Source organism: Hypanus sabinus, chromosome 27 (assembly GCF_030144855.1).
Source record: "Hypanus sabinus isolate sHypSab1 chromosome 27, sHypSab1.hap1, whole genome shotgun sequence".
NCBI classification, from domain to species: domain Eukaryota; kingdom Metazoa; phylum Chordata; class Chondrichthyes; order Myliobatiformes; family Dasyatidae; genus Hypanus; species Hypanus sabinus.
In genome coordinates this window covers 46,289,534-46,314,892 of record NC_082732.1, presented here as the reverse complement: position 1 = coordinate 46,314,892, position 25,359 = coordinate 46,289,534, and the positions used below count along the sequence as shown (strand labels likewise).

At 45.4% G+C, this 25,359-nt stretch overlaps 1 protein-coding gene across 2 annotated transcripts in view; it reads left to right on the top strand.

Moving 5' to 3' along the window:
• The window catches only part of nadka (NAD kinase a), a 122,471-nt gene that overhangs the window by 45,430 nt on the left and 51,682 nt on the right, over window positions 1–25,359 (top strand). For both annotated transcript variants that reach the window (XM_059952418.1, XM_059952417.1), the window contains exon 2: window positions 6,154–6,237. In XM_059952418.1, coding sequence (XP_059808401.1) covers window positions 6,154–6,237 — 84 coding nt within the window. The remainder of the gene's footprint in view (window positions 1–6,153; window positions 6,238–25,359) is intronic.

The window sequence follows — 25,359 nt, the reverse complement described above, 5'->3', positions numbered from 1 at the left end:
AGGAATACAGCCAAAAGAAACAGTGTTTCTCTGGATCCAAGGTGCAAAACACAGAACCAACAATCACACGCAGCACCAGGCACATATAGTTACAATATAATTACAATAGCAGAAAAACATATACCCGGTAATTACAAAATAATCTAGCCCAAGTCTCTGATGTCATGACCTGTAGATTGATGGTGCATGTATGTTGTCCTGGAGCCACGTTTCTGCAAGAACAAGCCCTGAGCAGTTCCTCATCTCATGCAAGTACAGACATAGACAAACGCAATCCAGCTTCCACTGATTGAAAACTGAAAGGCAGCAATGATGGGAGGAGTCAGCCTCCAAACCAGTGCAGCATCCAGCATGTCCACCACCCTTCTGCTCTGTCCAACACCACCTTTGAGGAAGAAGTTCTGCAGTGTAGACCCAGTGATATATTTCCAATCAGGATATGATATGATGGGGAGCCGGCTGGTAGTGGTGTTCTCATGGCCTCTTGCTCCTCTTGGTACTTGAGCTCATAGCTTGGGATGTGCTTTCTGAAGAGCCACCATGCATTTTGTAGATGGTAATACTCAGCAAGAGTGTACTTCTAGTGGAGGGAGGGAATGATTAATATCAGTAGTTTAGTACATTAACTGTTATAGAACATAGAACAGTACAGGTCATTCAGCCCACCATGTTGTGCTGACCCCTTAACCTACTCTAAGGTCAATATAACCCGTCCCTCCTGCATTGGCTCCATTTTCCTATCATTCATGTGCCTATCCAAAACTCTCTTAAATGTACCTGCCTCCAGCATCACTCCTGGTAGAGTGTTCCAGGCAGTGTGTGTGTTTTAAATTTTTAAAAAACCTAACTCTGACATTCCCCTAAACTTTCCTCCAATCACCCTGCAATTAGGCCTCATCATATTAGCCATTTCTGCTCTGGAAAAAATACCTCTGGTGTTGGGTTCTTTGGAAAAGGGGTGGGCTGGCTGTCTCTTGATGAAGGTGTTTGGGATCATTCTGGGACTATGAAATTATGGATGAACTAAAGTGATAACCAATCTTCAGGAAATCAAACCTGCTCACATTTTAACTTCCACACATAATTTGTGGCTAGCGAAACCAACCACAAATGTGATCTGTCTGGTTGATTGGAGGTCTTTCAAGTTCTGTCTAGTTTACTGGGGGTCATTGGGGTTCTCTCTGGTTGACTGGGATCGTTGGGGTTCTCTCTGGTTGACTGGAGATCATTGGGGTTCTGTCCGGTTGACTGGAGATCGTTGGGGTTCTGTCCGGTTGACTGGAGATCGTTGGGGTTCTGTCCGGTTGACTGAGATCGTTGGGGTTCTCTCTGGTTGACTGGGATCATTGGGGTTCTGTCCGGTTGACTGGGGATCGTTGGGGTTCTGTCCAGTTGACCTGGATCATTGGGGTTCTGTCCGGTTGACTGGGATCGTTGGGGTTCTGTCCGGTTGACTGGAGATTGTTGGGGTTCTGTCCGGTTGACTGGAGATTGTTGGGGTTCTGTCCGGTTGACTGGAGATCGTTGGGGTTCTGTCTGGTTGACTGGGGATCATTGGGGTTCTCTCTGGTTGACTGGGATCATTGGGGTTCTGTCTGGTTGACTGGAGATCGTTGGCGTTCTCTCTGGTTGACTGGGATCGTTGGGGTTCTGTCCGGTTGACTGGAGATCATTGGGGTTCTCTCTGGTTGACTGGAGATCGTTGGGGTTCTGTCCGGTTGAATGGGATCATTGGGGTTCTGTCCGGTTGACTGGAGATCGTTGGGGTTCTGTCCGGTTGACTGGAGATCGTTTGGGTTCTGTCTGGTTGATTGGGATCGTTGGGGTTCTGTCCGGTTGACTGGAGATCATTGGGGTTCTGTCTGGTTGACTGGAGATCATTGGGGTTCTCTCTGGTTGACTGGAGATCATTGGGGTTCTGTCCGGTTGACTGGAGATTGTTGGGGTTCTGTCCAGTTGAATGGGATCATTGGGGTTCTGTCCGGTTGACTGGAGATCGTTGGAGTTCTGTCCGGTTGACTGGAGATCGTTGGGGTTCTGTCCGGTTGACTGGGATCATTGGGGTTCTGTCCGGTTGACTGGGGATCATTGGGGTTCTCTGTGGTTGACTGGAGATTGTTGAGGTTCTGTCCCGTTGACTGGGATCATTGGGGTTCTCTCTGGTTGACTGGGATCGTTGGGGTTCTGTCCGGTTGACTGGATATCATTGGGGTTCTGTACGGTTTACTGTGATCGTTGGGGTTCTGTCCGGTTGAATGGGATCATTGGGGTTCCCTCTGGTTGACTGGAGATCATTGGGGTTCTGTCCGGTTGACTGGAGATCGTTGGGGTTCCCTCTGGTTGACTGGAGATCGTTGGGGTTCTGTCCGGTTGAATGGGATCGTTGATGTTCTGTCCGGTTGACTGGAGATCGTTGGGGTTCCCTCTGGTTGACTGGAGATCGTTGGGGTTCTGTCCGGTTGAATGGGATCGTTGATGTTCTGTCCGGTTGACTGGAGATCGTTGGGGTTCTGTCCGGTTGAATGGGATCGTTGATGTTCTGTCCGGTTGACTGGAGATCGTTGGAGTTCTGTCCGGTTGACCTGGATCGTTGGGGTTCTGTCCGGTTGAATGGGATCGTTGGGGTTCTGTCCGGTTGACTGGAGATTGTTGGGGTTCTGTCCGGTTGAATGGGATCGTTGGGGTTCTGTCCAGTTGACTGGAGATCATTGGGGTTCTGTCCGGTTGACCTGAATCATTGGGGTTCTGTCCGGTTGACCTGGATCATTGGGGTTCTGTCCGGTTGAATGGGATTGTTGGGGTTCTGTCCGGTTGAATGGGATTGTTGGGGTTCTGTCCGGTTGACTGGAGATTGTTGGGGTTCTGTCCGGTTGACTGGAGATTGTTGGGGTTCTGTCCGGTTGAATGGGATCATTGGGGTTCTGTCCGGTTGACTGGAGATTGTTGGGGTTCTGTCCGGTTGAATGGGATCGTTGGGGTTCTGTCCGGTTGACTGGAGATCGTTGGGGTTCTGTCCGGTTGACCTGGATCATTGGGGTTCTGTCCGGTTGACCTGGATCATTGGGGTTCTGTCCGGTTGAATGGGATCGTTGGGGTTCTGTCCGGTTGAATGGGATCATTGGGGTTCTGTCCGGTTGACTGGAGATTGTTGGGGTTCTGTCCGGTTGAATGGGATCGTTGGGGTTCTGTCCGGTTGACTGGAGATCATTGGGGTTCTGTCCGGTTGACCTGGATCATTGGGGTTCTGTCCGGTTGACCTGGATCATTGGGGTTCTGTCCGGTTGAATGGGATCGTTGGGGTTCTGTCCGGTTGACTGGAGATTGTTGGGGTTCTGTCCGGTTGAATGGGATTGTTGGGGTTCTGTCCGGTTGACTGGAGATTGTTGGGGTTCTGTCCGGTTGAATGGGATCGTTGGGGTTCTGTCCGGTTGACTGGAGATTGTTGGGGTTCTGTCCGGTTGAATGGGATCGTTGGGGTTCTGTCCGGTTGACTGGAGATTGTTGGGGTTCTGTCCAGTTGACTGGGATCGTTGGGGTTCTGTCCGGTTGACCTGGAGATTGTTGGGGTTCTGTCCGGTTGACTGGGATCGTTGGGGTTCTGTCCGGTTGACCTGGATCATTGGGGTTCTGTCCGGTTGAATGGGATTGTTGGGGTTCTGCCCGGTTGACTGGGGGGGGGGGGTCGCTTGGACTCTGCCTTGTTGAAACTACTCAGGGACGACAATCGATGAATGTTCCTGCTATTACCACAGTTTTAAGTTCAACTCAGTTTCAAGTTTATTATCATTCTGTCATACACATATATACCCCCAAACGAAACAACGTTTCACACATTGTACAACGTATACACATTGTACATATAACTCACACGCAACCCATAAAGTATTATTACCACAAATGAATTAACAACTAATAAGGTGTATTTGTGACACAGTTCAAAAGTAAACAGTATAACACTACTGACACTTCATATGTGATGAGACCTGGGTGGCGGCAGGGAGTTCAGTAGGTCTTACGAGTTGGGGGAAGAAGCTATTTCCCACTCTAACAGTCCGTGTCCTAATGTTACGGTACCTTCTGCCTGATGGTAGGGGTTCAAAGAGATTATTGGATGGATCGGAAGGATCATTGACAGTGCTGAGGGTCTACATACACAGTGCTCTTGAAAAGTATCTCGGTGGTCCTCGCTATCCTTTGTAGGTACTTGTGGTCAGATGTATCCCTGCCCAGTTCTCTTTTGTCATTGAAATGTCTAGTTAGTTGTATATTCATGGAACCATCCCTCAACATGTAACAAAAGAGAAATATTTTGAGTGTCAAACACGAGGAAATCTGCAGATGCTGGAAATTCAAGCAACACACACAAAGTGCTAGTGGAACGCAGCAGGACAGGCAGCATCTGTAGGGAGAAGCAATGTCGACGTTTCGGGCCGAGACCCTTCGTCAGGACTAACTGAAAGGAAAGATAGTAAGAGATTTGAAAGTAGGAGGGGGAGGGGGAAATGCGAAATGATAGGAGAAGACCGGAGGGGGTGGGGTGAAGCTGAGAGCCAGACAGGTAATTGGCAAAAGGGATACAGAGCTAGAGAAGGGAAAGGATCATGGGACGGGAGGCCTCGGAAGAAACAAAGAGGGAAGGGAGCACCAGAGGGAGATGGAGAACAGGCAGAGTGATGGGCAGAGAGAGAAAAAAAACAACTAAATATATCAGGGATGGGGTAAGAAGGGGAGGGGCATTATGGAAGTTAGAGAAGTCAATGTTCATGCCATCAGTTTGGAGGCTACCCAGCCGGTATATAAGGTGTTGTTCCTCCAACCTGAGTTTGGATTCATTTTGACAGTAGAGGAGACCATGGATAAACATATCAGAATGGGAATGGGACGTGGAATTAAAATGTGTGGCCACTGGGAGATCCTGCTTTCTCTGGCGGACTGAGCGTAGGTGTTTAGCGAAACAGTCTCCCAGTGTGTGTTGGGTCTCACCAATATATAAAAGGCCACACCGGGAGCACCGGACACACCACACCACACCACACCACACCACACCAGCCGACTCACAGGTGAAGTGTGGCCTCATCTAGAAGGACTGTCTGGGGTCCTGAATGGTGGTGAGGGAGGAAGTGTAAGGGCAGGTGTAGCACTTGTTCTGCTTACAAGGATAAGTGCCAGGAGGGAGATTGGTAGGAAGAGATGGGGGGGACAAGTGAACAAGGGAGTCGCGTAGGGAGTGATCCCTGCGGGAAGCAGAAAGATGGGGGGGGGGGAGGGAAAGATGTGCTGGGTAGTGGGAACCCGTTGGAGGTGGCGGAAGTTACGGAGAATTATATGTTGGATCCGGAGGCTGGTGGGGTGGTAGGTGAGGACAAGGGGAACCCTATCCCAAGTGGGGTGGTGGGCGGATGGGGTGAGGGCAGATGTGCGGGAAGTGGGAGAGACAACTACGCTCTGTCCGCCAGAACAAATGCATCTCTCCCATTTCCTGCACATCTGCCCTCACCCCATCTCTGATATATTTAGTTTTTTTTCCTCTCTCTGCCCATCAGTCTGCCTGTTCTCCATCTCCCTCTGGTGCTCCCCTCTCCCTTTCTTTTTCCCTAGGCCTCCCGTCCCATGATCCTTTCCCTTCTCTAGCTTTGTATCCCTTTTGCCAATTACCTGTTTGGCTCTCAGCTTCAATCCTCCCCCTCCTGTCTTCTCCTATCATTTATTTTCCCCTCCCCCTCCTACTTTCAAATCTCTTACTATCTTTCCTTTCAGTTAGACCTGACGAAGGGTCTCGGCCCGAAACGTCGACATTTAGATGCTACTCCCTGTAGATGCTGCCTGGTCTGCTGTGTTCCACCAGCACTTTGTGTGTTAATATTTTGATTGTCTGGCTTTTGGAACAGACAGTAGTATTGAATATTCAAAGGGGTTCTGCTAGGTGGGATGTATTACCATTGTAATTATGTAATTCTGTAAATTTATCTGACTACATTTTAACTAAAAACATTCTTATAAGTAACAGAGGCTATGTGGATACGGGAGTGTGCTAACAGTGTGAGTGGTGGGATGGCAACTGTCCAGATGTGAATTGCTGTTGGGATAAGGTTCAGGGTCAGAGTGTTTCATACTTGGCTGTGTTGAATAACTCTGCTTTGCTTTCCTCACCAGGAGGACACAGTCACTGCATGGGCCAAGCCCAGCCACCAAGTTTGGACCAAAAGCTTGCATGCTGCAGAACCCTAAGGCTGTGATGTGAGTAATTTATTCTGACCATCTTGCACTCAGTGGCCATTTTATTAGGTACATTGTACACCTGCGTGTTAATGCCAATATCTAAACAGTCAATCACGTCACAGCAATTCAATGCATAAAAGCAAAAGGTTCAGTTGTTGTTTAGACCAAACATCAGAATGGGGATGAAATGTGATCTCAGTGACTTTAACCGTTGGTGCCAAACTGGGTAGTTCGAGTATCTCAGAAACTGCTCATCTCAATTTCTACAGTATTGTGCAAAAGTCCATGGCACTCTAGCTTTATTTATGTGCTGAAGACTTTTGCACAGCACTTCAGTTATTTTATGTATTGCACTGTACTGCTACCACAAAAAAAATCAAATTTCATGTATAAATGATGATTCTGATATGAGTCTCTATTGTGGACTGAGAGTGGGAAGGGGGCAGTGAGAAGGGAATCATGGTTGGAAAAAGGGGAATGGAGAGGGGAGGGAGCAGGAAGCACCAGAGAGACAGACGTTCTATAATTGGTTGGCTATTGTCATTGCTGAGGACAAGGAGACTGCAGCACCTCTCCATTCAGTAAAAATCAGCAATTGAATTACTAAAAACACACACAATGACTACATTTAAAATAACATCAGAGTGACATCCAAGTTGCAACTGAATTAAAAAGAAACAACTCTGGAAATTCTCTGGGGAGAAAAGCTGCTTTTCAGTCTGGATGTCCGTGGAGAGATGTTTTTGTATCTCCTGCTGGGTGGAAGGAGATTGAATAGGTGATTGCAGGGGTGGGGTGAGTCCGTCATGATTTTGCAAGCTTGCTGGAGACGTCCTAAGTTGTAGATGGTTTCCATATCTGGTTGCGTCCCAGTGATGCTCTGTGCAGTGCTGATAACTGGCCGAAGTGCTTTCTGGTTGATCTTGTTGCAGCTAGTACACCATACTGTCAGGCAGTAGGTCAGTGTGCTCTCAGTTACGCATCGATAAAGGTTTATCAGCAGCTTTTGGGGCAGATTTGCTCTCTTTAAACTCCCAAGATATTTTAGTAATGATCATTAAACCAATGGCTTGGAATCAAATGACTTTGCCTGGTGTCTCAAGACTGGGTGTGTCACCCCCTGCCCATGGCACTCCTTCTCTGCCACACCCCTCCCGCAGTGCTTCACCCTCACCATTTCCAAAATCCTTTGATCGCGACAGATTTAACAAACTCACTCTCCACTCCATGTAGACAAATATAGTACTGTGCAAAAGTCTGAGGCATCCTAGCTAGATATGTATATGTGTTTAAGACTTGCACAGTACTGGAAATATATAAGATAGCTTACATAGATCGATTGATTGATTGCCCACAAAGTGACGGTAGTCTGTACATAAGGTGACTGACAGGAAATAATAAAGTAGTGGTGGTTGGGGGTTTGGAGGGGTGGGTTAGTGGGTGGAGGTGTTGATCAGTCTTGCTGCTTGGAGAGAGTAACTGTTTTTGAGTCTGCTGGTCCTGGCATGGATGCTACATAGCCTCCTCCCTGATAGGAGTGTTTTGTGTGGGAAGAATTCAAACAATTTGAGAAAGTTAGTTGAAAGTACAGTTTCTAAAATAATTGCAGATGTTTGGCTTATGACCACTTCATTAACAGCCTTATTTTGTCTGGTGAAGGTTGTCCTGCACATTATCCTGCAGGTTGTCGGCCACCTCCCAGGTTGTCTGTCATTCTGAGTTTGTAGCCAAAATATGGTAGTAGCTGTTTGACATTCAATTTTAAACCTGTAGATTGCTCAAAATATCAGATCACTTTATTTTTGTACATGAGTCCAGTAACTCATGAAAAGATGTACAGCATAAGAACAGGCCATTTGGCCTATTGAGTCTGTGTCAACAACCAAGACCCAGATGAACCAATTTCCTCCTGTATTCTCTCGGTTATTTACATACCAGGAACAACTGACGTGCTCACCTGTATGTTTTCAGAATGTGAGAGCATCCAGAGGGAACCCAGTCGAGTGTACCAACTCCACTCTGTGATCGGGGTCAATTGCAGCTGAGTGGCAGCTCTTCCACCATTTGTGGCATTATGCCAAGGAATTATTTGTACTTACAAAAGCCTAATTTGTGCTGTGGCTTTTGTGATTAATATTTTCCATTACACTGAATGCATAATTTTAAGTCTGTTTTCTCTGCTGTTTGTGTGGGTGCTCTGTGATATGATTGGTGAAGTGCTGCATCAAAAACAGTTTTCTTCTCTCCTGAAACTGCATTGCATTAGACCACAGGAGCAGAATTAGGCCATTTGGCCCATCAGGTCTCTCTGCCTTTCCATCATGGCTGATTTTATTATCCCTCTCAACACCATTCTCCTGCCTTCTCCCTGTAACCTTTGACTCCCTGACTAATCAAGAATCTATCAATCTCTGCTTTAAATAAGCCCAATGACTTGGCTTCCACAGATTCACCACCATCTGGCTAAAGAAATTCCTCCTCATCTCTACTATAGAGGTACATTCCTCTATTCTGAAGCTGTGCCCTCTGGTCCTAGACTCCACCATTATAGGAAACATCTTCTCCATATCCACTGTAGGCCTTTCAATATTTGATAGGTTTCAGTGGGATTTCCCCTTATTCTTCTAAATTCCAGCAAGTACAGGCCCAGATCCAACAAACACTACTCATACTTTAACACCTTAATTCCTGGGAAACTCTCTGGACCTTCTCCAATGCCAACACATCCTCTCTTAGATAAGGGGCCAAAGTCACTGGATTTTTATTTGTGTAGAGTTGTATGCCCCCAAGCAGCCACATCCCATGTTCAGTGCACCCAACACAATGCTGCTCTGGGCTCTATGCTTATAATACTTCCCAATAGCCAAGAAGGACACTTGCAAAATATATTATCATGTTTATTGTCTGATTGATTACGTTACTTTGTGTGGATTGTGTCACACTCTAATCGACAGGTTGAGTGGATTTGATCAAAGGTGCGTTTGTCCTCTGATCATCGGGTTTCCTTCAGGAAGATGAAAATATTACATCAGATGAGTATTTTAGAATTTGGGTTACGTAACTGCTTACTGTGACCTGAAGCACCTTCTTGTGTAATCTGTCTGTGATAGAATTTGGGGCTCATTGTGAAACCAAATGATTAATTCCATTTTATGTGAAATGAATCTTGTGTCTGATATGTTTCATTGGACTGTTTAATTGTCATTTTCTTTGCATTTTAACAATTAATTACCTGCTTGTATTTTTTATAACTACCTATACACATGTAACTATTTAGTATGTTTCCGAGTGATCACAGTATGTACACTATATGCAGTTGTTCAGTGTGCCCTCTAGTGTTTACAGTTGTTTGTAATGTTATGGAAAGCTCTGGAAGCTGTTGTATTGCCTTATTTGAATAGGAGCTATCTGATTGGTTGACTCTTATCTATGAATTTGAATGGAATGTTTCTTATCTTTTGGATATAAAGAGCTGATAACAAGGTTCCACATTTTTTTCTCTTTGCCTTATCTCTCCTTTCCCTCACTCGACCTCTGTGATTGTCCGTTTTCAATTCTTTTTGTTCTATCAACTCTTAATTAAATGATTGTGAAGCTGCCTGTTTTATGCCTCTTTCTTGACTTCTGGAGGAACCTTGGATCAGAAACATCAGGATCCAGCAATGGGATTGAAGTCGTGGGGGTAAGCATAAGTGCAGTAAAATCTGGACAATCCCAGCTCAGTATACATCAATGCCACTGCCCATTATAATCGGGTTGTCCACAATCAGAAATTGAGTTGATCATGCTCCTAGTTGTTGCTCCATGCCCTCACTGCAGATTGAACTCCATGCCCTCACTGCAAATCGAACTCTGTGCCCTCACTGCAAATCGAAATCTGTGCCCTCACTGCAGATCGAACTCCGTGCCCTCACTGCAGATCGAACTCCGTGCCCTCACTGCAGATCGAACTCCGTGCCCTCACTGCAGATCGAACTCCGTGCCCTCACTGCAGATCGAACTCCGTGCCCTCACTGCAGATCGAACTCCGTGCCCTCACTGCAGATCGAACTCCGTGCCCTCACTGCAGATCGAACTCCGTGCCCTCACTGCAGATCGAACTCCGTGCCCTCACTGCAGACCGAACTCCGTGCCCGCACTGCAGACCGAACTCCGTGCCCGCACTGCAGACCGAACTCCGTGCCCTCACTGCAGACCGAACTCCGTGCCCTCACTGCAGACCGAACTCCGTGCCCTCACTGCAGACCGAACTCCGTGCCCTCACTGCAGACCGAACTCCGTGCCCTCACTGCAGACCGAACTCCGTGCCCTCACTGCAGACCGAACTCCGTGCCCTCACTGCAGACCGAACTCCGTGCCCTCACTGCAGACCGAACTCCGTGCCCTCACTGCAGACCAAACTCCGTGCCCTCACTGCAGATCGAACTCCGTGCCCTCACTGCAGACTGAACTCCATGCCCAAAAGGATTCAACCTCAACTAGACTCATCCAGGAGCTTTCCATAATGCGCTGAGAACCTCCACCTGTGCCTCCAGACCCCGACCTCCACAGCAAATTGGGCACATTTTGTTGAACAGAGATGCTCTCTGTCTCCACATTTCAGTTCAACATTGTGTCCCCAGCGTTAGCACGTGATTTACCAAAAGAGAGCATGTCTTATCAAGATAGGCTGAGTGAGCTTGGGCTTTTCTCTTTGGAGTGCAGGAGAATGAGAGTTGACTTGATGTAGATTTATAAGATGATAAGAGACATCGGTAGAGTAGAGAGCCAGAGACTTTTCCCCAGGGTGGAAATGGCTAATATGGGAGGGCATAATTAGAAGAAAGTATAGGTAAGTTTTTTATTCAGAGATTGTGGATACTTGGACTGCTGTGCCAGAGGCAGATACGTTAGAGGCATTTTGTTGGACACTTTGACGGAAGGAAAATGGAGGGTTATATGGGATGGAAGGGTTAGATTGAGAGTTGGTTAAAAGGTTGGGAGAACGTTATGGGCCAAAGGGATTCTACATGTCAATGTAATGTGTGACGAACGCTGGAGTTCCTTGTTGTTTGTACAGGCTCCTCAGATTATTGTGGGTAGAATTCAGCCCAGCACAATGTAAGGATGCAATCTGGAGACGAAGCATGTTGCTGGAGTGTTCACTAGTCAGGCAGCGTCCAGGAGGAAATAAACATTTGTTAAATTTACATCAGAACTGAAACATAGTCGAGGTTGCTCAGTATCATAGTGGGTAGTATAACTCCTTACAGCTCAAGCAAACCAGGTTCAATTCCTGCCACTGCCTGTAAGGAGTTTGTATGTTCTCCTTGTGACCGCGTGGGTTTCACAGTCCAAAGATGTAGCAGTTGAGACGTTAATTGGTCACATGAGTGTATTGGGTGGGATGGGCTCATGGGGCCAGAAGAGCCTGTTACCGATCTGTATCTCTAAATGCATTAAATTTTGGGGGTGTCACAGTTGTGTAGCATCTTGCTAATCACTCTTACAGCTTCAGAGTTCGGAGTTCAATTCTGACACTGTAAGGAATTTGTACTGTGACTGTGTGGGATTTCACCAGGTGATCTGGTTTCCTCCCACAGTCCAAAGACGTACTGGTTAGTAGGTTAATTGGTCATTGTAAGATGTACTGTGACCAGGCTAATGTTAAATAGGTGGGTTGCTGGGCGGTGCAGCCCACTAGGCTGGAATGGCCTGTTCCATGCTGTAGCTCTAAATAAAATAAAATGAAACAAAATGTTCTCAACACGAGTGTTTCCAGCATTCTGTTTTATCTCACCTCTCCAGCGGCTGGTATGTTGATTTTGTTGAAGGCTGTGACATGCCTGGTATGTCCGTTGAGTCTGACTGCCAGCATTAAGCTGACGTCCAGGCGAGCATGAGGCAAGATGAAGGTTCAGTCAGTGTTTCTGGAGTTTGGCATTCCGTCATCAGCCATTCCAGAGGTTGAAACTGAAGATCAGAGCCTAAAGGTCAATTGGAAGAGTAGAAGCCCAAAAGCCGAAGACTGGAGACTGCATGCCTGAAGGCCTGCCCTGGGGTTAGAGGACTGTCCGTGTGTATGGACAGTCAATGGAGACTGGAGGCCTGAAGGCCTGTCCTGGGGTTAGAGGACTGTCTGCGTGTATGGACAGTCAATGGAGACTGGAGGCCTGAAGGCCTGTCCTGGGGTTAGAGGACCGTCCGCATGTATGAACATCCAGTAGAGACTGGAAGCGTATTTTGGAGTTGGAGGACTGTCTGTGTGAGTGTGTGGGTGGGTTGGAAGGAGCATAAGGGACACAAAGCGATGGTCAGCAAACTATCCAGAGGGGAGCTGAAGTCTTTGTGTCTCCACTTCTGTTTCCATCCCTCTGGGGTAGGAGATCTACATTCCCTGCCCATGTGACTGAGCCATGTAAGTGCATTTTCATCCAGCATTGCAATGGGTGCCATAATCCAGGTTTACTATCACTGGCATATGTTGAGAAATTCTTTGTTTTGCAGCAGCAGTACATTGTATTACACAGTTAGAAAACTATAAATTACAATAATGTATATATTTAAAAAAATAAATAAATAATGTAAAAAGAGCAGAGAAAAACTAGTGAGGTTGTGTTCATGATTTCATTGTCCAATCAGAAGTCTGATGTTGGAGGGGAAGAAGCTGTTGTTGAATTGCTAAGTGTGTGTCTTTAGGCTCCTGTATCCCTTCCCTGATGGTAGCAATGAGAAAAGGCCATATTCTGGGTGGTGGGGGTCCTTAATGATGGATGCTGCCTTTTTGAGACATCACTTTTTGCAAGTGTTCTCTAGTGGGGAGGCCAGTGCCCATGATGGATCTGGCTGAGTCTGCAGCTTTTTCCCATCCTTGGTGATGGTCTCTCCGTACCAGACAGCGATGCAACCAGTTAGAATGCTCTCCACGGTACAGCTGTAGAAATTTGCGGTTGTCTTTGGTGACACACCAGTTCTTCTCAAACTTCTTTTGAAATATAGTTCCTGTCGTGCCTCAAGCTGTTCATCTTTGTTGTGGAGATTTTCCATTTTCTAAATTACTGGTTGTCATGGGACAACACAGTGAATGCTCGGAACCTGATTGTCAGCTTGTGCAATGGGCCCTGTGATCGGCTGCTGAAATACTGAATGTGAAATTCCATCCTGAAATCAGATGGTGGATAATTCAGGTTATTGAATTGAAGATTAAAGAGATTAAATTTACTGGCACCTAACTTTGCCAAAAGCATTGCCTTTGTTTGTCAGTGAGGATGGAATGTGATACCTGAATTTTTTTAGATGCAAGTTGTGATAACAAAATATTTCAAGTATCTCTACTGGTTTCAGGAGGTCAAGACGTATTCGATAACACCCCCCTCCCTGTTTTCCCCCCCCACCCCAGAAGCACTGGGTAATGGTGTCTAAGTGGAAACATTTTTAGACAGTGATCTTATTGCAAGGGATTTCTTAATCTATGAAAACAAAGGGCGATTATTCACATATGCAGGAAGAGGCACTGCCCTTGGTGAAGGCAGCTGTCTTTGTTTGAAGTGTTCACAGCCTCATGGATCTGGAATCCAGCATTCTGTACTTGCTGGGTGAATTACCTTGTAATTACTAGGTTTGTCGTTAATTACCAGGAAACAGTCGAATATTGTAAAACTTAATGTGACAGAGTTAATGTCCTGTGACCTTTGACACTGAATCCTAGAGCTCAGGGAATCACTCAGGCAGTGCTTGTAACCTTTTGGACTCTGTTCTTGCTGGGCAAAAGGTCCCCTTCTTCTTCGCTCTCTGATTACCCTTCATCTTCCAGATACCGACAGGAAAATCACAAACACCAGAGATCCTGCAGGTGCTGGAAATCCAGAGCAACACACACAAAATGCTGGAGGAACTCAGCAGGTCAGGCAGCATCTATGGAAATGAATAACAGTCGACATCGGGCCAAGACCCTTCATTAGGAGTTCTGATAAAGAGTCTCAGTCCAGAACGTCAACTGTTTATTCGCCTTCATAATTGCTGCCTGACCTGCTGAGTTGCTGTGTGTGTTGCTCTAGATTTCCAGCATCTGCAGAATCTCTTGTGTTTGTACATTATTTCCTTGTTCTTGGCCAATGGGCTTGGCTTTTACTGTGGTTACCAGCCCCCAGATGAAAGCAGTGATTGGCTCATCGCTACAGTCTCTGCTTCTGTCTCCAGTGACTATTTGTAAGCCTCTAGAATGCTGACTAATGCTTAAATCACCTTGTCAAAGCCCTCACCTCAGTGCCCACTCTCACCTGGATCTTTGAACACTGCCCCACTGCACCTCGTAACTATCTCTGCCCTGACATTGTGAGTCTTGTATCTCAGAATCAAAGTCAGGTTTAATATCACTGACTTACGTGATGAAATTTTATGTTTTGCCCCAACAGTGCAGTGCAATGCATAATTAAAATACATAAAATTCAATAAGATATATACACACACATACATACATCCACTCGTATATAAAATTAATTAAGTATTGCAAAAAAGAGAGCAAAAATTATTGAGGGATGGTATATGGGTTCATTGTCCCTTAAGAAATCTAATGGCAGAAGGAAAGAAGCTGTTCCTGAAACATTGTGCTTCTATGTCTTCAGGCTTCTGAACCTCTTCTATGATGGTAGCAATGAGAACAAGGCATGTCCTGGGTAATGGGGGTCCTTAATGTTGGATGCTGCCTTTTTGAGGCTTCAACCATTGAAGGTGTTCTGGATGCTGGTGAGGATAGTGCCCCTGATGGAGCTAGCTGAGTTTACAACTTTCTTCAGCATTTTCTGATCCTTGGCAGTGGCCCCTCCATACCCGATGGTGATGCAATCAGTTGCACTGGTGCATCTGTAGAAATTGTTGTTCTTTTCGCTTTCTTCCATTGCTTTGTAATGGGTTAGCTGTGCTTTGCCGCTACGTTGGCTGGACCGCCTGTGGCACTGCTCAGTGCTGCTTATCACATGATCCAGCTCGATAAAAACAGCTACAGTTGGCAGTAGCAATAATCCCAGCCTACAGATGACAGTGCCTACCATCTCCAGCCAGCCCTTCACCAATATTCACTCCCAGAGTTCATATAACATAATGCCGTTGAATTATGCAGCATGGAAATGGGCTGTTCAGCCCATTGAGTTCATCCTGACCATCATATAACCATATAACAATCACAGCACGGAAACAGGCCATCTCAGCCCTCCTAGTCCGTGCCGAACTCTTAATCTCACCTAGTCCCACCTACCCACACTCAGCCCATAATCCTCCACTCCTTTCCTGTCCATATACCTATCCAATTTTACCTTAAATGACACAACTGAACTGGCCTCTACTACTTCTACAGGAAGCTCATTCCACACAGCTATCACCCTCTGAGTAAAGAAATTCCCCCTCGTGTTTCCCTTAAACTTCTGCCCCCTAACTCTCAAATCATGTCCTCTCGTTTGAATCTCCCCTACTCTCAATGGAAACAGCCTATTCACGTCAACTCTATCTATCCCTCTCAAAATTTTAAATAGCTCGATCAAATCCCCCCTCAACCTTCTACGCTCCAATGAATAGAGACCTAACTTGTTCAACCTTTCTCTGTAATTTAAGTGCTGAAACCCAGGTAACATCCTAGTAAATCGTCTCTGCACTCTCTCTAATTTATTGATATCTTTCCTATAATTCGGTGACCAGAACTGCCCGCAATATTCCAAATTTGGCCTTACCATTGCCTTGTACAATTTTAACATTACATCCCAACTTCTGTACGCAATGCTTTGATTTATAAAGGCCAGCATTCCAAAAGCCTTCTTCACCACCCTATCTACATGAGACCACCTTCAGGGAACAATGCACTGTTATTCCTAGATCTCTCTGTTCCTCTGCATTCCTCAATACCCTACTATTTACCCTGTATGTTCTATTTGGATTATTCCTGCCAAAATGTAGAACCTCACACTTCTCAGCATTAAACTCCATCTGCCAACGTTCAGCCCATTCTTCTAACCGGCATAAATCTCCCTGCAAGCTTTGAAAACCCACCTCATTATCCACAACACCTCCTACCTTAGTATCATCGTCATACTTACTAATCTAATTTACCACCCCATCATCCAGATCATTTATGTGTATTACAAACAACATTGGGCCCAAAACAGATCCCTGAGGCACCCTGCTAGTCACCGGCCTCCATCCCGATAAACAATTATCCACCACTACTCTCTGGCATCTCCCATCTAGCCACTGTTGAATCCATTTTATTACTCCAGCATTAATACCTAACGACTGAACCTTCTTAACTAACCTTCCATGTGGAACTTTGTCAAAGGCTTTGCTGAAGTCCATATAGACTACATCCACTGCCTTACCCTCGTCAACATTCCTCGTAACTTCTTCAAAAAATTCAATAAGGTTTGTCAAACATGACCTTCCACGCACAAATCCATGCTGGCTACTCCTAATCAGATCCTGTCTATCCAGGTAATTATTAATACTATCTCTAAGAATACTTTCCATTAATTTACCCACCACTGATGTCAAACTGACAGGTCTATAATTGCTAGGCTTCCTTCTAGAACCCTTTTTAAACAATGGAACCACATGAGCAATACGCCAATTCTCCGGCACAATCCCTGTTTCTAATGACATCTTAATGATCTCCGTCAGAGCTCCTGCTATTTCTACACAAACTTCCCTCAAGGTCCTGGGGAATATCCTGTCAGGACCCGGAGATTTATCCACTTTTAAATTTCTTAAAAGTGCCAGTACTTCCACCTCTTTAATTGTCATAGGTTCCATAACTTCCTTACTTGTTTCCCACACCTTACACAATTCAATATCCTTCTCCTTAATGAATACCGAAGAGAAGAAATCATTCAAAATCTCTCCCATCTCCCTCAGCTCCACACATAGCTGACCACTCTGATTCTCTAAGGGGCCAATTTTATCCCTCACTTTCCTCTTGCTTTTAATATAACTGTAAAAACCTTTCAGATTTACTTTCACCTTATTTGCCAAACCAACCTCGTATCTTCTTTTAGCTTTTCTAATCTCTTTCTTAAGATTCCTTTTACATTCTTTATATTCCTCGAGCAATTCCTTTACTCCATGCTGCCTATATCTATTGTAGACATCCCTCTTGTCCCGAACCAAATTTCTAATATCCCTTGAAAACCATGGTGCTTTCAAACCTTTAACCTTTCCTTTCAACCTAACAGGAACATAAAGATTCTGTACCCTCATAATTTCACCCTTAAATGACCTCCATTTCTCTATTACATCCTTCCCATAAAACAACTTGACGCAATCCACTCTCTCTAAATTCCTTCGCATCTCCTCAAAGTTAGCCTTTCTCCAATCAAAAATCTCAACTCTAGGTCCTGTCCTGTCCTTCTCCATAATTATATTGAAGCTAATGCTATTGTGATCACTGGACCCGAAGTGCTCCCCAACACATACATCTGTCAGCTGACCTATCGCATTCCCTAACAGGAGATCCAACACTGCCCCATCTCTAGTCGGTACTTCTATGTATTGTTGCAAAAAACTATCCTGCACACATTTCACAAACTCTAAACCATCCAGCCCTTTTACAGAATGAGCTTCCTAGTCTACGTGTGGAAAATTAAAATCTCCCACAATCACCACCTTGTGTTTACTACAAATATCTGCTATCTCCTTACACATTTGCTCTTCCAACTCACGCGCCCCATTAGGTGGCCTATAATACACTCCTATCAGTGTTACTGCACCTTTCCCATTCTTCAATTCCAACCAAATAGCCTCCCTAGAGGAGCTCTCTAATCTATCCTTCCAAAGCACCGCCATAAGATTTTCTCGGACAAGCAATGCAACACCTCCTCCTCTGGCCCCTCCTACTCTATCACACCTGAAGCAACTAAATCCAGGAATATTTAGTTGCCAATCACACCCTTCCTGCAACCATGTTTCTCTAATAGTTACAACATCATAATTCCAGGTATCAATCCACGCTTTAAGCTCATCCACCTTTCTTACAATGCTCCTAGCATTAAAATAGATACATTTAAGATTCTCTCCATCTCCTCCTCTCTTTCCATCCCTAACAATGCATTCAAATTTATTATCCTTTTCTTTCTTCTCCCCTACATCTTCGGGCTGAGCGCATCCCTTCTCCATCACCTGCCTTTCCTCCCTCACACACTGTCTATTTACTTGCTCTACTGGTGAACTAACCTCCTCTCCCATGGTTTCCTCAAATTGATTCCCACCCCCCCATCTTAAAGTAAACTAGTAAGCACTGACTACATTTCATTCTCCCCACATTCCTATCCATTTCTTGCAGATTTGAGATGGACTGTTCTGAGCTGTGGCTCTGCTCTGGAGACAGAAGCGTGGCGTGCCGGTTGACCGTCCATGCAGCGCTGCAGAAGAGCTGCACGGTTCGCGATGCTGCCTTTATGTTGGTAGAACACCCCTTGCAGCTCCTGTGACTAAAAGTTGCACTGAATGTGACTGAGTGTAATGTTTATGAGTGTGAGAGAATAAATTGCAAGCAAGATGTGAGTGGGATGGCTCTGAATGTGAGTGCAGACCTGATTAACTGAATGGTCGGTAAGAGAATTTGGTAAATATGAGGAACATGGTGCAGTTGCATTGAAGTGTGCAGAGTTTCTTATGGAGAAGTGACTGCTAAACTTCCCGCATTGCATCCATGACTTCACTTCAAAGGGCCATTATTGGTTGACCCGTGGCTTTGAGCAGTGTTCTGTATGAACCAAACTCTTCGTTTGCGGCTCACTGATAAACCAAGGTGGCATTTTCTCAACATTAATACACACAAAATGCTGGAAGAACTCAGCAAATCAGGCAGCATCTATGGGGAGTGTCATGTACCCCATGACCGGGTTACCATACCAGCAGAAATGGAATAATATGTTGGAGTCTGGTGGTACTGTAACTAAAAGTGTTTATTGGTAAACTAAGTAATAGAGTACTATAAAATGCAAATATACATATAAAACAGGTTAGCAATGATATATACAGAAGTGTGGAAATAGAAATCAAAACCAAGCTCTATTGAAGTCTAGGGGTAAATGAATAGTCTTATGATGGTGCAGATTTCAGTTCAGTTCAGTTTAGTTTACGTCGAGGTAGCTGCTGTTGTACCGTTGGAGACAGAGCGAAAGATGAGCAGTTACAGCAGGCAAACCTTCTGTTGTCTTCTTTTCCTGTTATGGTCACTGACTGTGACCCCCCCCCCCCCCCGTACCTGGCCAGACCATTCTTCAGTGGTGAGCCTGTCACCCAGGCGAGGGTGGACACAAGCCCCCACCAGTCTGCCTTCAGACACTGTGAGCCTCCGATTGATTCCCCCGAGCAAACCCCCACCCTTCTCGTGAGTGCACAGCGCTCCTTCAGTGTCCTGTGGCATGTCTCCCTGTGTCTCAGCAGACTCGTCTTTTATCTCCCCTGCCGGAGAACCAGCCATCCATTAACCGTCCATGTCCATGTCCATCACCTGGCCCCGCCTTGCTGTCTCAGCAGGAATTCACACCAGCAGGCAAAATAAGTTTCCTTGGAGCCAAGTAAACAATTATCGAAGAAGCCATAATACTAAATTATCCATGGAGCCATAACTTTAAATCTTTGTCTCTCTCATTATCAGCATCTGCAGCCGGAGGCCTCCCCCCACTCTTCTTCTCTCTCTCTTGTTAGCAGCATAGTTCACGGTGGGGGGGGGAGTCAACTCTGGACCCCATCTCCGCCTGGTTTGCTCATCACACATCACAGGAGGAATAAAGAATCAAAGTTTTTGGCTGAAACCCTTCATTAGGACGGTTCCATTTTCCCAGAATCATTGTGTTACAGCAAGGAACATGGTCCTTCTGTTAGATCTTTGGCTCTGCACCAGTGATTGGGTTCATCCCACTTCTCCTTTGCCCTCTCACTGTAGTTCTACAGGTGAACATGCCTCTCCCATTCCACAGCTCTGCATTCCAATCCCAGCCAGTTTGTGTGTAAACTGAAAATTGACTCTTATTTAATTATTTTTATTTATTGAACACGTTCCCACAACCCCCTCGCTCTTACCACTGCCCCCCCACCCGGCTCTTATCACCATAGAACCATAGAACACTACGGCACAGTACAGGCCCTTCGGCCCTCCATGTTGTGCCGACCCATATAATCCTTTAAAAAAATACTAAACCCACACTACCCCATAACCCTCCATCTTTCTTTCATCCATATGCCTGTCCAAGAGGCTATTATATACTCCTAATGTTTTAGCCTCCACCACCATCCCTGGCAAGTCATTCCAGGCACTCACAACCCTCTGTGTAACTGTGTTTTAAAAAAAAACACAAAAAAAACTTACCCCTGATGTCTCCCCTAAACTTCTCTCCCTTAATTTTGTACATATGCCCTCTGGTGTTTGCTATTGGTGCCCTGGGAAACAGGTACTGACTATCCACCCTATCTATGCCTCTCATAATCTTGTAGACCTCTATCAAGTCCCCTCTCATTCTTCTACGCTCCAAAGAGAAAAGTCCCAGCTCTGCTAACCTTGCTTCATATGACTTGTTCTCCAATCCAGGCAACATCCTGGTAAATCTCCTCTGCACCCTCTCCATAGCTTCCACATCCTTCCTATAATGAGGTGACCAGAACTGAACACAATACTCTAAGTGTGGTCTCACCAGAGATTTGTAGAGTTGCAACATGACCTCTCTACTCTTGAACTCAATCCCCCTGTTAATGAAACCTAGTAACCCATAGGCCTTCTTAACTACCCTATCAGCCTGTGCAGTGACCTTGAGGGATGTATGGATTTGAACCCCAAGGTCCCTTTATTCATCCACAATCTTAAGTAACTGACCATTAATCCTGTACTCAGTCTTCTGGTTTGTCCTTCCAAAATACATCATCTCACACTTGTCCAGATTGAACTCCATCTGCCATTTTTCTGCCCAACTCTGCAGCCTGTCTATATCCTCTTGTAGCCTTTGACCAACTACAGCTCCATCCACAACTCCTCCAATCAATGGAACTCCATCAATGGAAACAGCTTCCTTTGTATCCATCCTTCATGACGAGACCTGCTAGCAACCTCTTCTGCCGGACCAGTGACACTGGTGACAGGGTGGTATGGTAGTGTAGTGGTTAGCACAACATTTCACAGTGCCAACAGCCCGGCTTCCATTCCCACTGCTACCTGTAAAGAACTTGTACGTTCTTCCTGTGACTGTGTGGATTTCCTCTGGGTGTTCTGTTTTCCTCGCACATTCCAAATGAGTGTGGGTTAATAAGTTGTGGACATGCTACATTGGTGCCGGAAGCATGGTGACAGTTGCAGGCTGCCCCTAGCACATCCTTGGACTGTGTTGGTTGTTGACACAAACAACGAATTTTACTGTATGTTTTGATGTACATGTGACAAATAAAGATCCCACAAAATCCAGTTTATGCCTTGTTCCTGGAATGGTTTTAGTGCTTCTGTGCTGCACCATCTCCAAAGTTGCCTTAAATTTTCATACAAAGTGGTGTCCACATCGGGACAAAATTTTATCATGGGTCATTCTGGTTACAGTTGTTCTTGGTTTGGACTTTCTAAATTACCTCAGCTATTCTTCATCTTCGATTTTTTTGCATCCTGATCCACGGCTTCCCTCTTCCTGCTGACTGGAGTCTTTAAAGTTCAAAGTACACATGTGTCGTCATTAACTGCCCAGAGATTCATTTTCTTGCAGGCATTCACAGTAAACGGAAATAAACACAATAGAATTGATGAGAAACTGTACACAAAGACTGGCATCAACCACCAATGTACAAAAGACAAGGCCTGCAAACACAAAAAGAAAAACAAAATAATATAAAATATATAATAAATAATAATGAGAACATGAATTATAGAGTTTTTGAAAGTGAGCCGATAAGTTGTGAGTTGAGTGAAGTTATCCGCACTGGTTCAAGAGCCTTATAGTTGAGGGGTAATAACTGTTCCTGAACCTGGTGTGTGAGACCTCAGGCTCCTTTACCTTCTTCCTGATGGCAGCAGTGAGAAGAGAGCATGCCCTGGATGGCCTTTACACTAAAACACTTCCTTTTCCCCAGCTGACCATCCTGATGTGTCAGATGGTGCTGGGGGCAGCCCACCAGAATCACTACACATTCTGGTGCCAAAGCAGCATGTCTGCAGTGGGTCTGTTCACTGACACCAGCGTAACATTTCCACAGTGGGTCTGTTCACTGACACCAGCGTAACATTTCCACAGTGGGTCTGTTCACTGGCACCAGCGTAACATTTCCACAGTGGGTCTGTTCACTGGCACCAGCGTAACATTTCCACAGTGGGTCTGTTCACTGGCACCAGCGTAACATTTCCACAGTGGGTCTGTTCACTGGCACCAGCGTAACATTTCCACAGTGGGTCTGTTCACTGGCACCAGCGTAACATTTCCACAGTGGGTCTGTTCACTGGCACCAGCGTAACATTTCCACAGTGGGTCTGTTCACTGGCACTAAAGTTGTGAGGGAGCATTGACTGCAGAGGACACTCTCTATTAATTTTACATCAAATTCCATGTAATTTATACATGAATTTGTCCAAAGAATGGTCCCAAATGAAATTGCCGTAAGTGACAATGAATTCCATAGATTCACCACCCTCTGACTAAAGAAATTCCTCCTCATCTCGTCCCTCTATTCTGAGGCTGTGTCATCTGGTCCTAACACCGCCCCCCCCACCCACTCTCCACATCCACTTTATCCGTGTCATTCTTCCTAAACTCTCGCCCCCCCCCCCCCCTCCACATCTATTCTATTTCTGTCCTCTGGTCCTAGACCCCCCTCTCCACTCTCCACATCCACTCTATCTCTGTCCTCTGGTCCTAGACCCCCTCCACTCTCCACATCCACTCTATCGAGGCCTTTCCATATTGGATAAGTTTCAATGAGATCCTCCTCATTTTTCTCAACTCCAGCGAGTACAGGCCCAGAACCATCAAATGTCCCTCATACGTTATCCCTTTCATTCCTGGAATCATTCTTGTGAGCATCCTCTGGACCCTCCCTTTGTTTGCCAACCTCATTCCATCCTTGCCTTGTATTGTACATTACCAGTGTCTAACTGGGTCTTGTGATCACAATATAAATGTTTTGCCTTTGTTTGCCAATCGCATTCCATCCTTGCTTTGTCTCATCCTGATGTAGTCACTGTTCACTCGGTGATCTCATCCTAAACTATGCTGCTGCATTTTCCAATAGCACTTCCTTGGTAGGTTTGCGTTCTAATGATTGAGGAATTTCTATACGTTGTGCACCACAAGTCCCCCTTTCTCCTCACCTTTGCCGCCGTTCTTTCCTGGTTTTATAACCGTATAACAATTACAGCATGTAAACAGGCCATCTCAGCCCTTCTAGTCCGTGCCGAACGCTTACTTTCACCTAGTCCCACTGGCATGCACTCAGCCCATAACCCTCCATTCCTTTCCTGTCCATATACCTATCCAATTTTACTTTAAATGACAATACCAAATCTGCCTCTACCACTTCTACTGGAAGCTCGTTCCACACAGCTACCACTCTCTGAGTAAAGAAATTCCCCCTTATGTTACCCTTAAACTTTTGCCCCCTAACTCTCAACTCATGTCCTCTTGTTTGAATCTCCCCTACTCTCAATGGAAAAAGCCTATCCACATCAACTCTATCTATCCCCCTCATAATTTTAAATATCTCTATCAAGTCCCCCCTCAACCTTCTACGCTCCAAAGAATAAAGACCCAACTTGTTCAATCTTTCCCTGCAACTTAGGTGCTGAAACTCAGGTAACATTCTAGTAAATCTTCTCTGTACTTTCTCTATTTTGTTGACATCTTTCCTAAATTCGGTGACCAGAACTGTACACGATATTCCAAATTCAGCCTTGCCGATGTCTTGAACAATTTTAACATTACATCCCAACTCCTCTACTCAATGCTCTGATTTATAAAGGCCAGCATACCAAAAGCTTTCTTCACCACCCTATCCTTCACCACCATATGAGATTCCACCTTCAGGGAACTATGCACCATAATTCCTAGATCACTCTGTTCTACTGCATTCTTCAATGCCCTACCATTTACCATGTATGTCCTATTTGGATTATTCCTACCAAAATGTAGCACCTCACACTTATCAGCATTAAACTCCATCTGCCATTGTTCAGCCCAGTCTTCTAACTGGCCTAAATCTCTCTGCAAGCTTTGAAAACCTGCTTCATTATCCACAACGCCACCTACCTTAGTATCATCTGCATACTTACTAATCCAATTTACCACCCCATCATCCAGATTTATTAATGTATATGGTTTTGGTTATGGCAACCTACCAAGTAAGCCTAGTCTAAACACAGGGCAATTTACAATGACCCATTAACCTACCAACTGGTACATCTTTGGACTGTGGGAAGAAACTGAAGCACTCAGGGTAAACCTACTCACCTTATGGGGAGAAGGTACAAACTCCTTACAGAGGACACTGGAAGTGAACTCCAGAATCCAACGCCTCGATCTCTGATAGCATCTTGTTAATTGCTGTGACACTGTGGTGCCGCTCATTTCTGATGTTCAGTTCCTGCTGCCAAATTTAGTCTTTTTCTGCATTACTGTGTAAGCATTGTCTTCAGTTCTGTTTCTGTATAACCTGTCTGGCCAGTACAGGTATCCCTGTGCCCAGAATTACACAGCCCGTGTAAGTGGATCTATCGTGTGGATAGCCAGAGGCTTTTTCCCAGAGCTGAAGTGACTGACACGAGGGGGCACAGTACTTGGAAGTGGGTACAAGGGGGATGTCAAGAATAAGTTTTTCACACAGAGAGTGATGGGTGCGTGGAATGCACTGCCAGCACTGGTGGTGGAGACGGATATAATAGGTTCTTTTTAGAGCCTCTTAAATAGGTACATGGAGCTTAGGAAAATAGAGGGCTATGCGGTAAGGAAATTCTAGGCATCTCTAGAGTAGTACATGGTCAGCACAACATTGTAGACTGAAGGGACTGTAATGTGCTGTAGATTTCGGTTTCTTTATTGTAGCAAGTTCCCCCAAGGGTTTACAGGAGCTTTGGTGAACATACCAGGAGGTGTTGGGCAAGTAATTAAAAACTTAGGCCAGAGTTGGGATTGTTGGGGCACAGTATTTCAGGAGTAG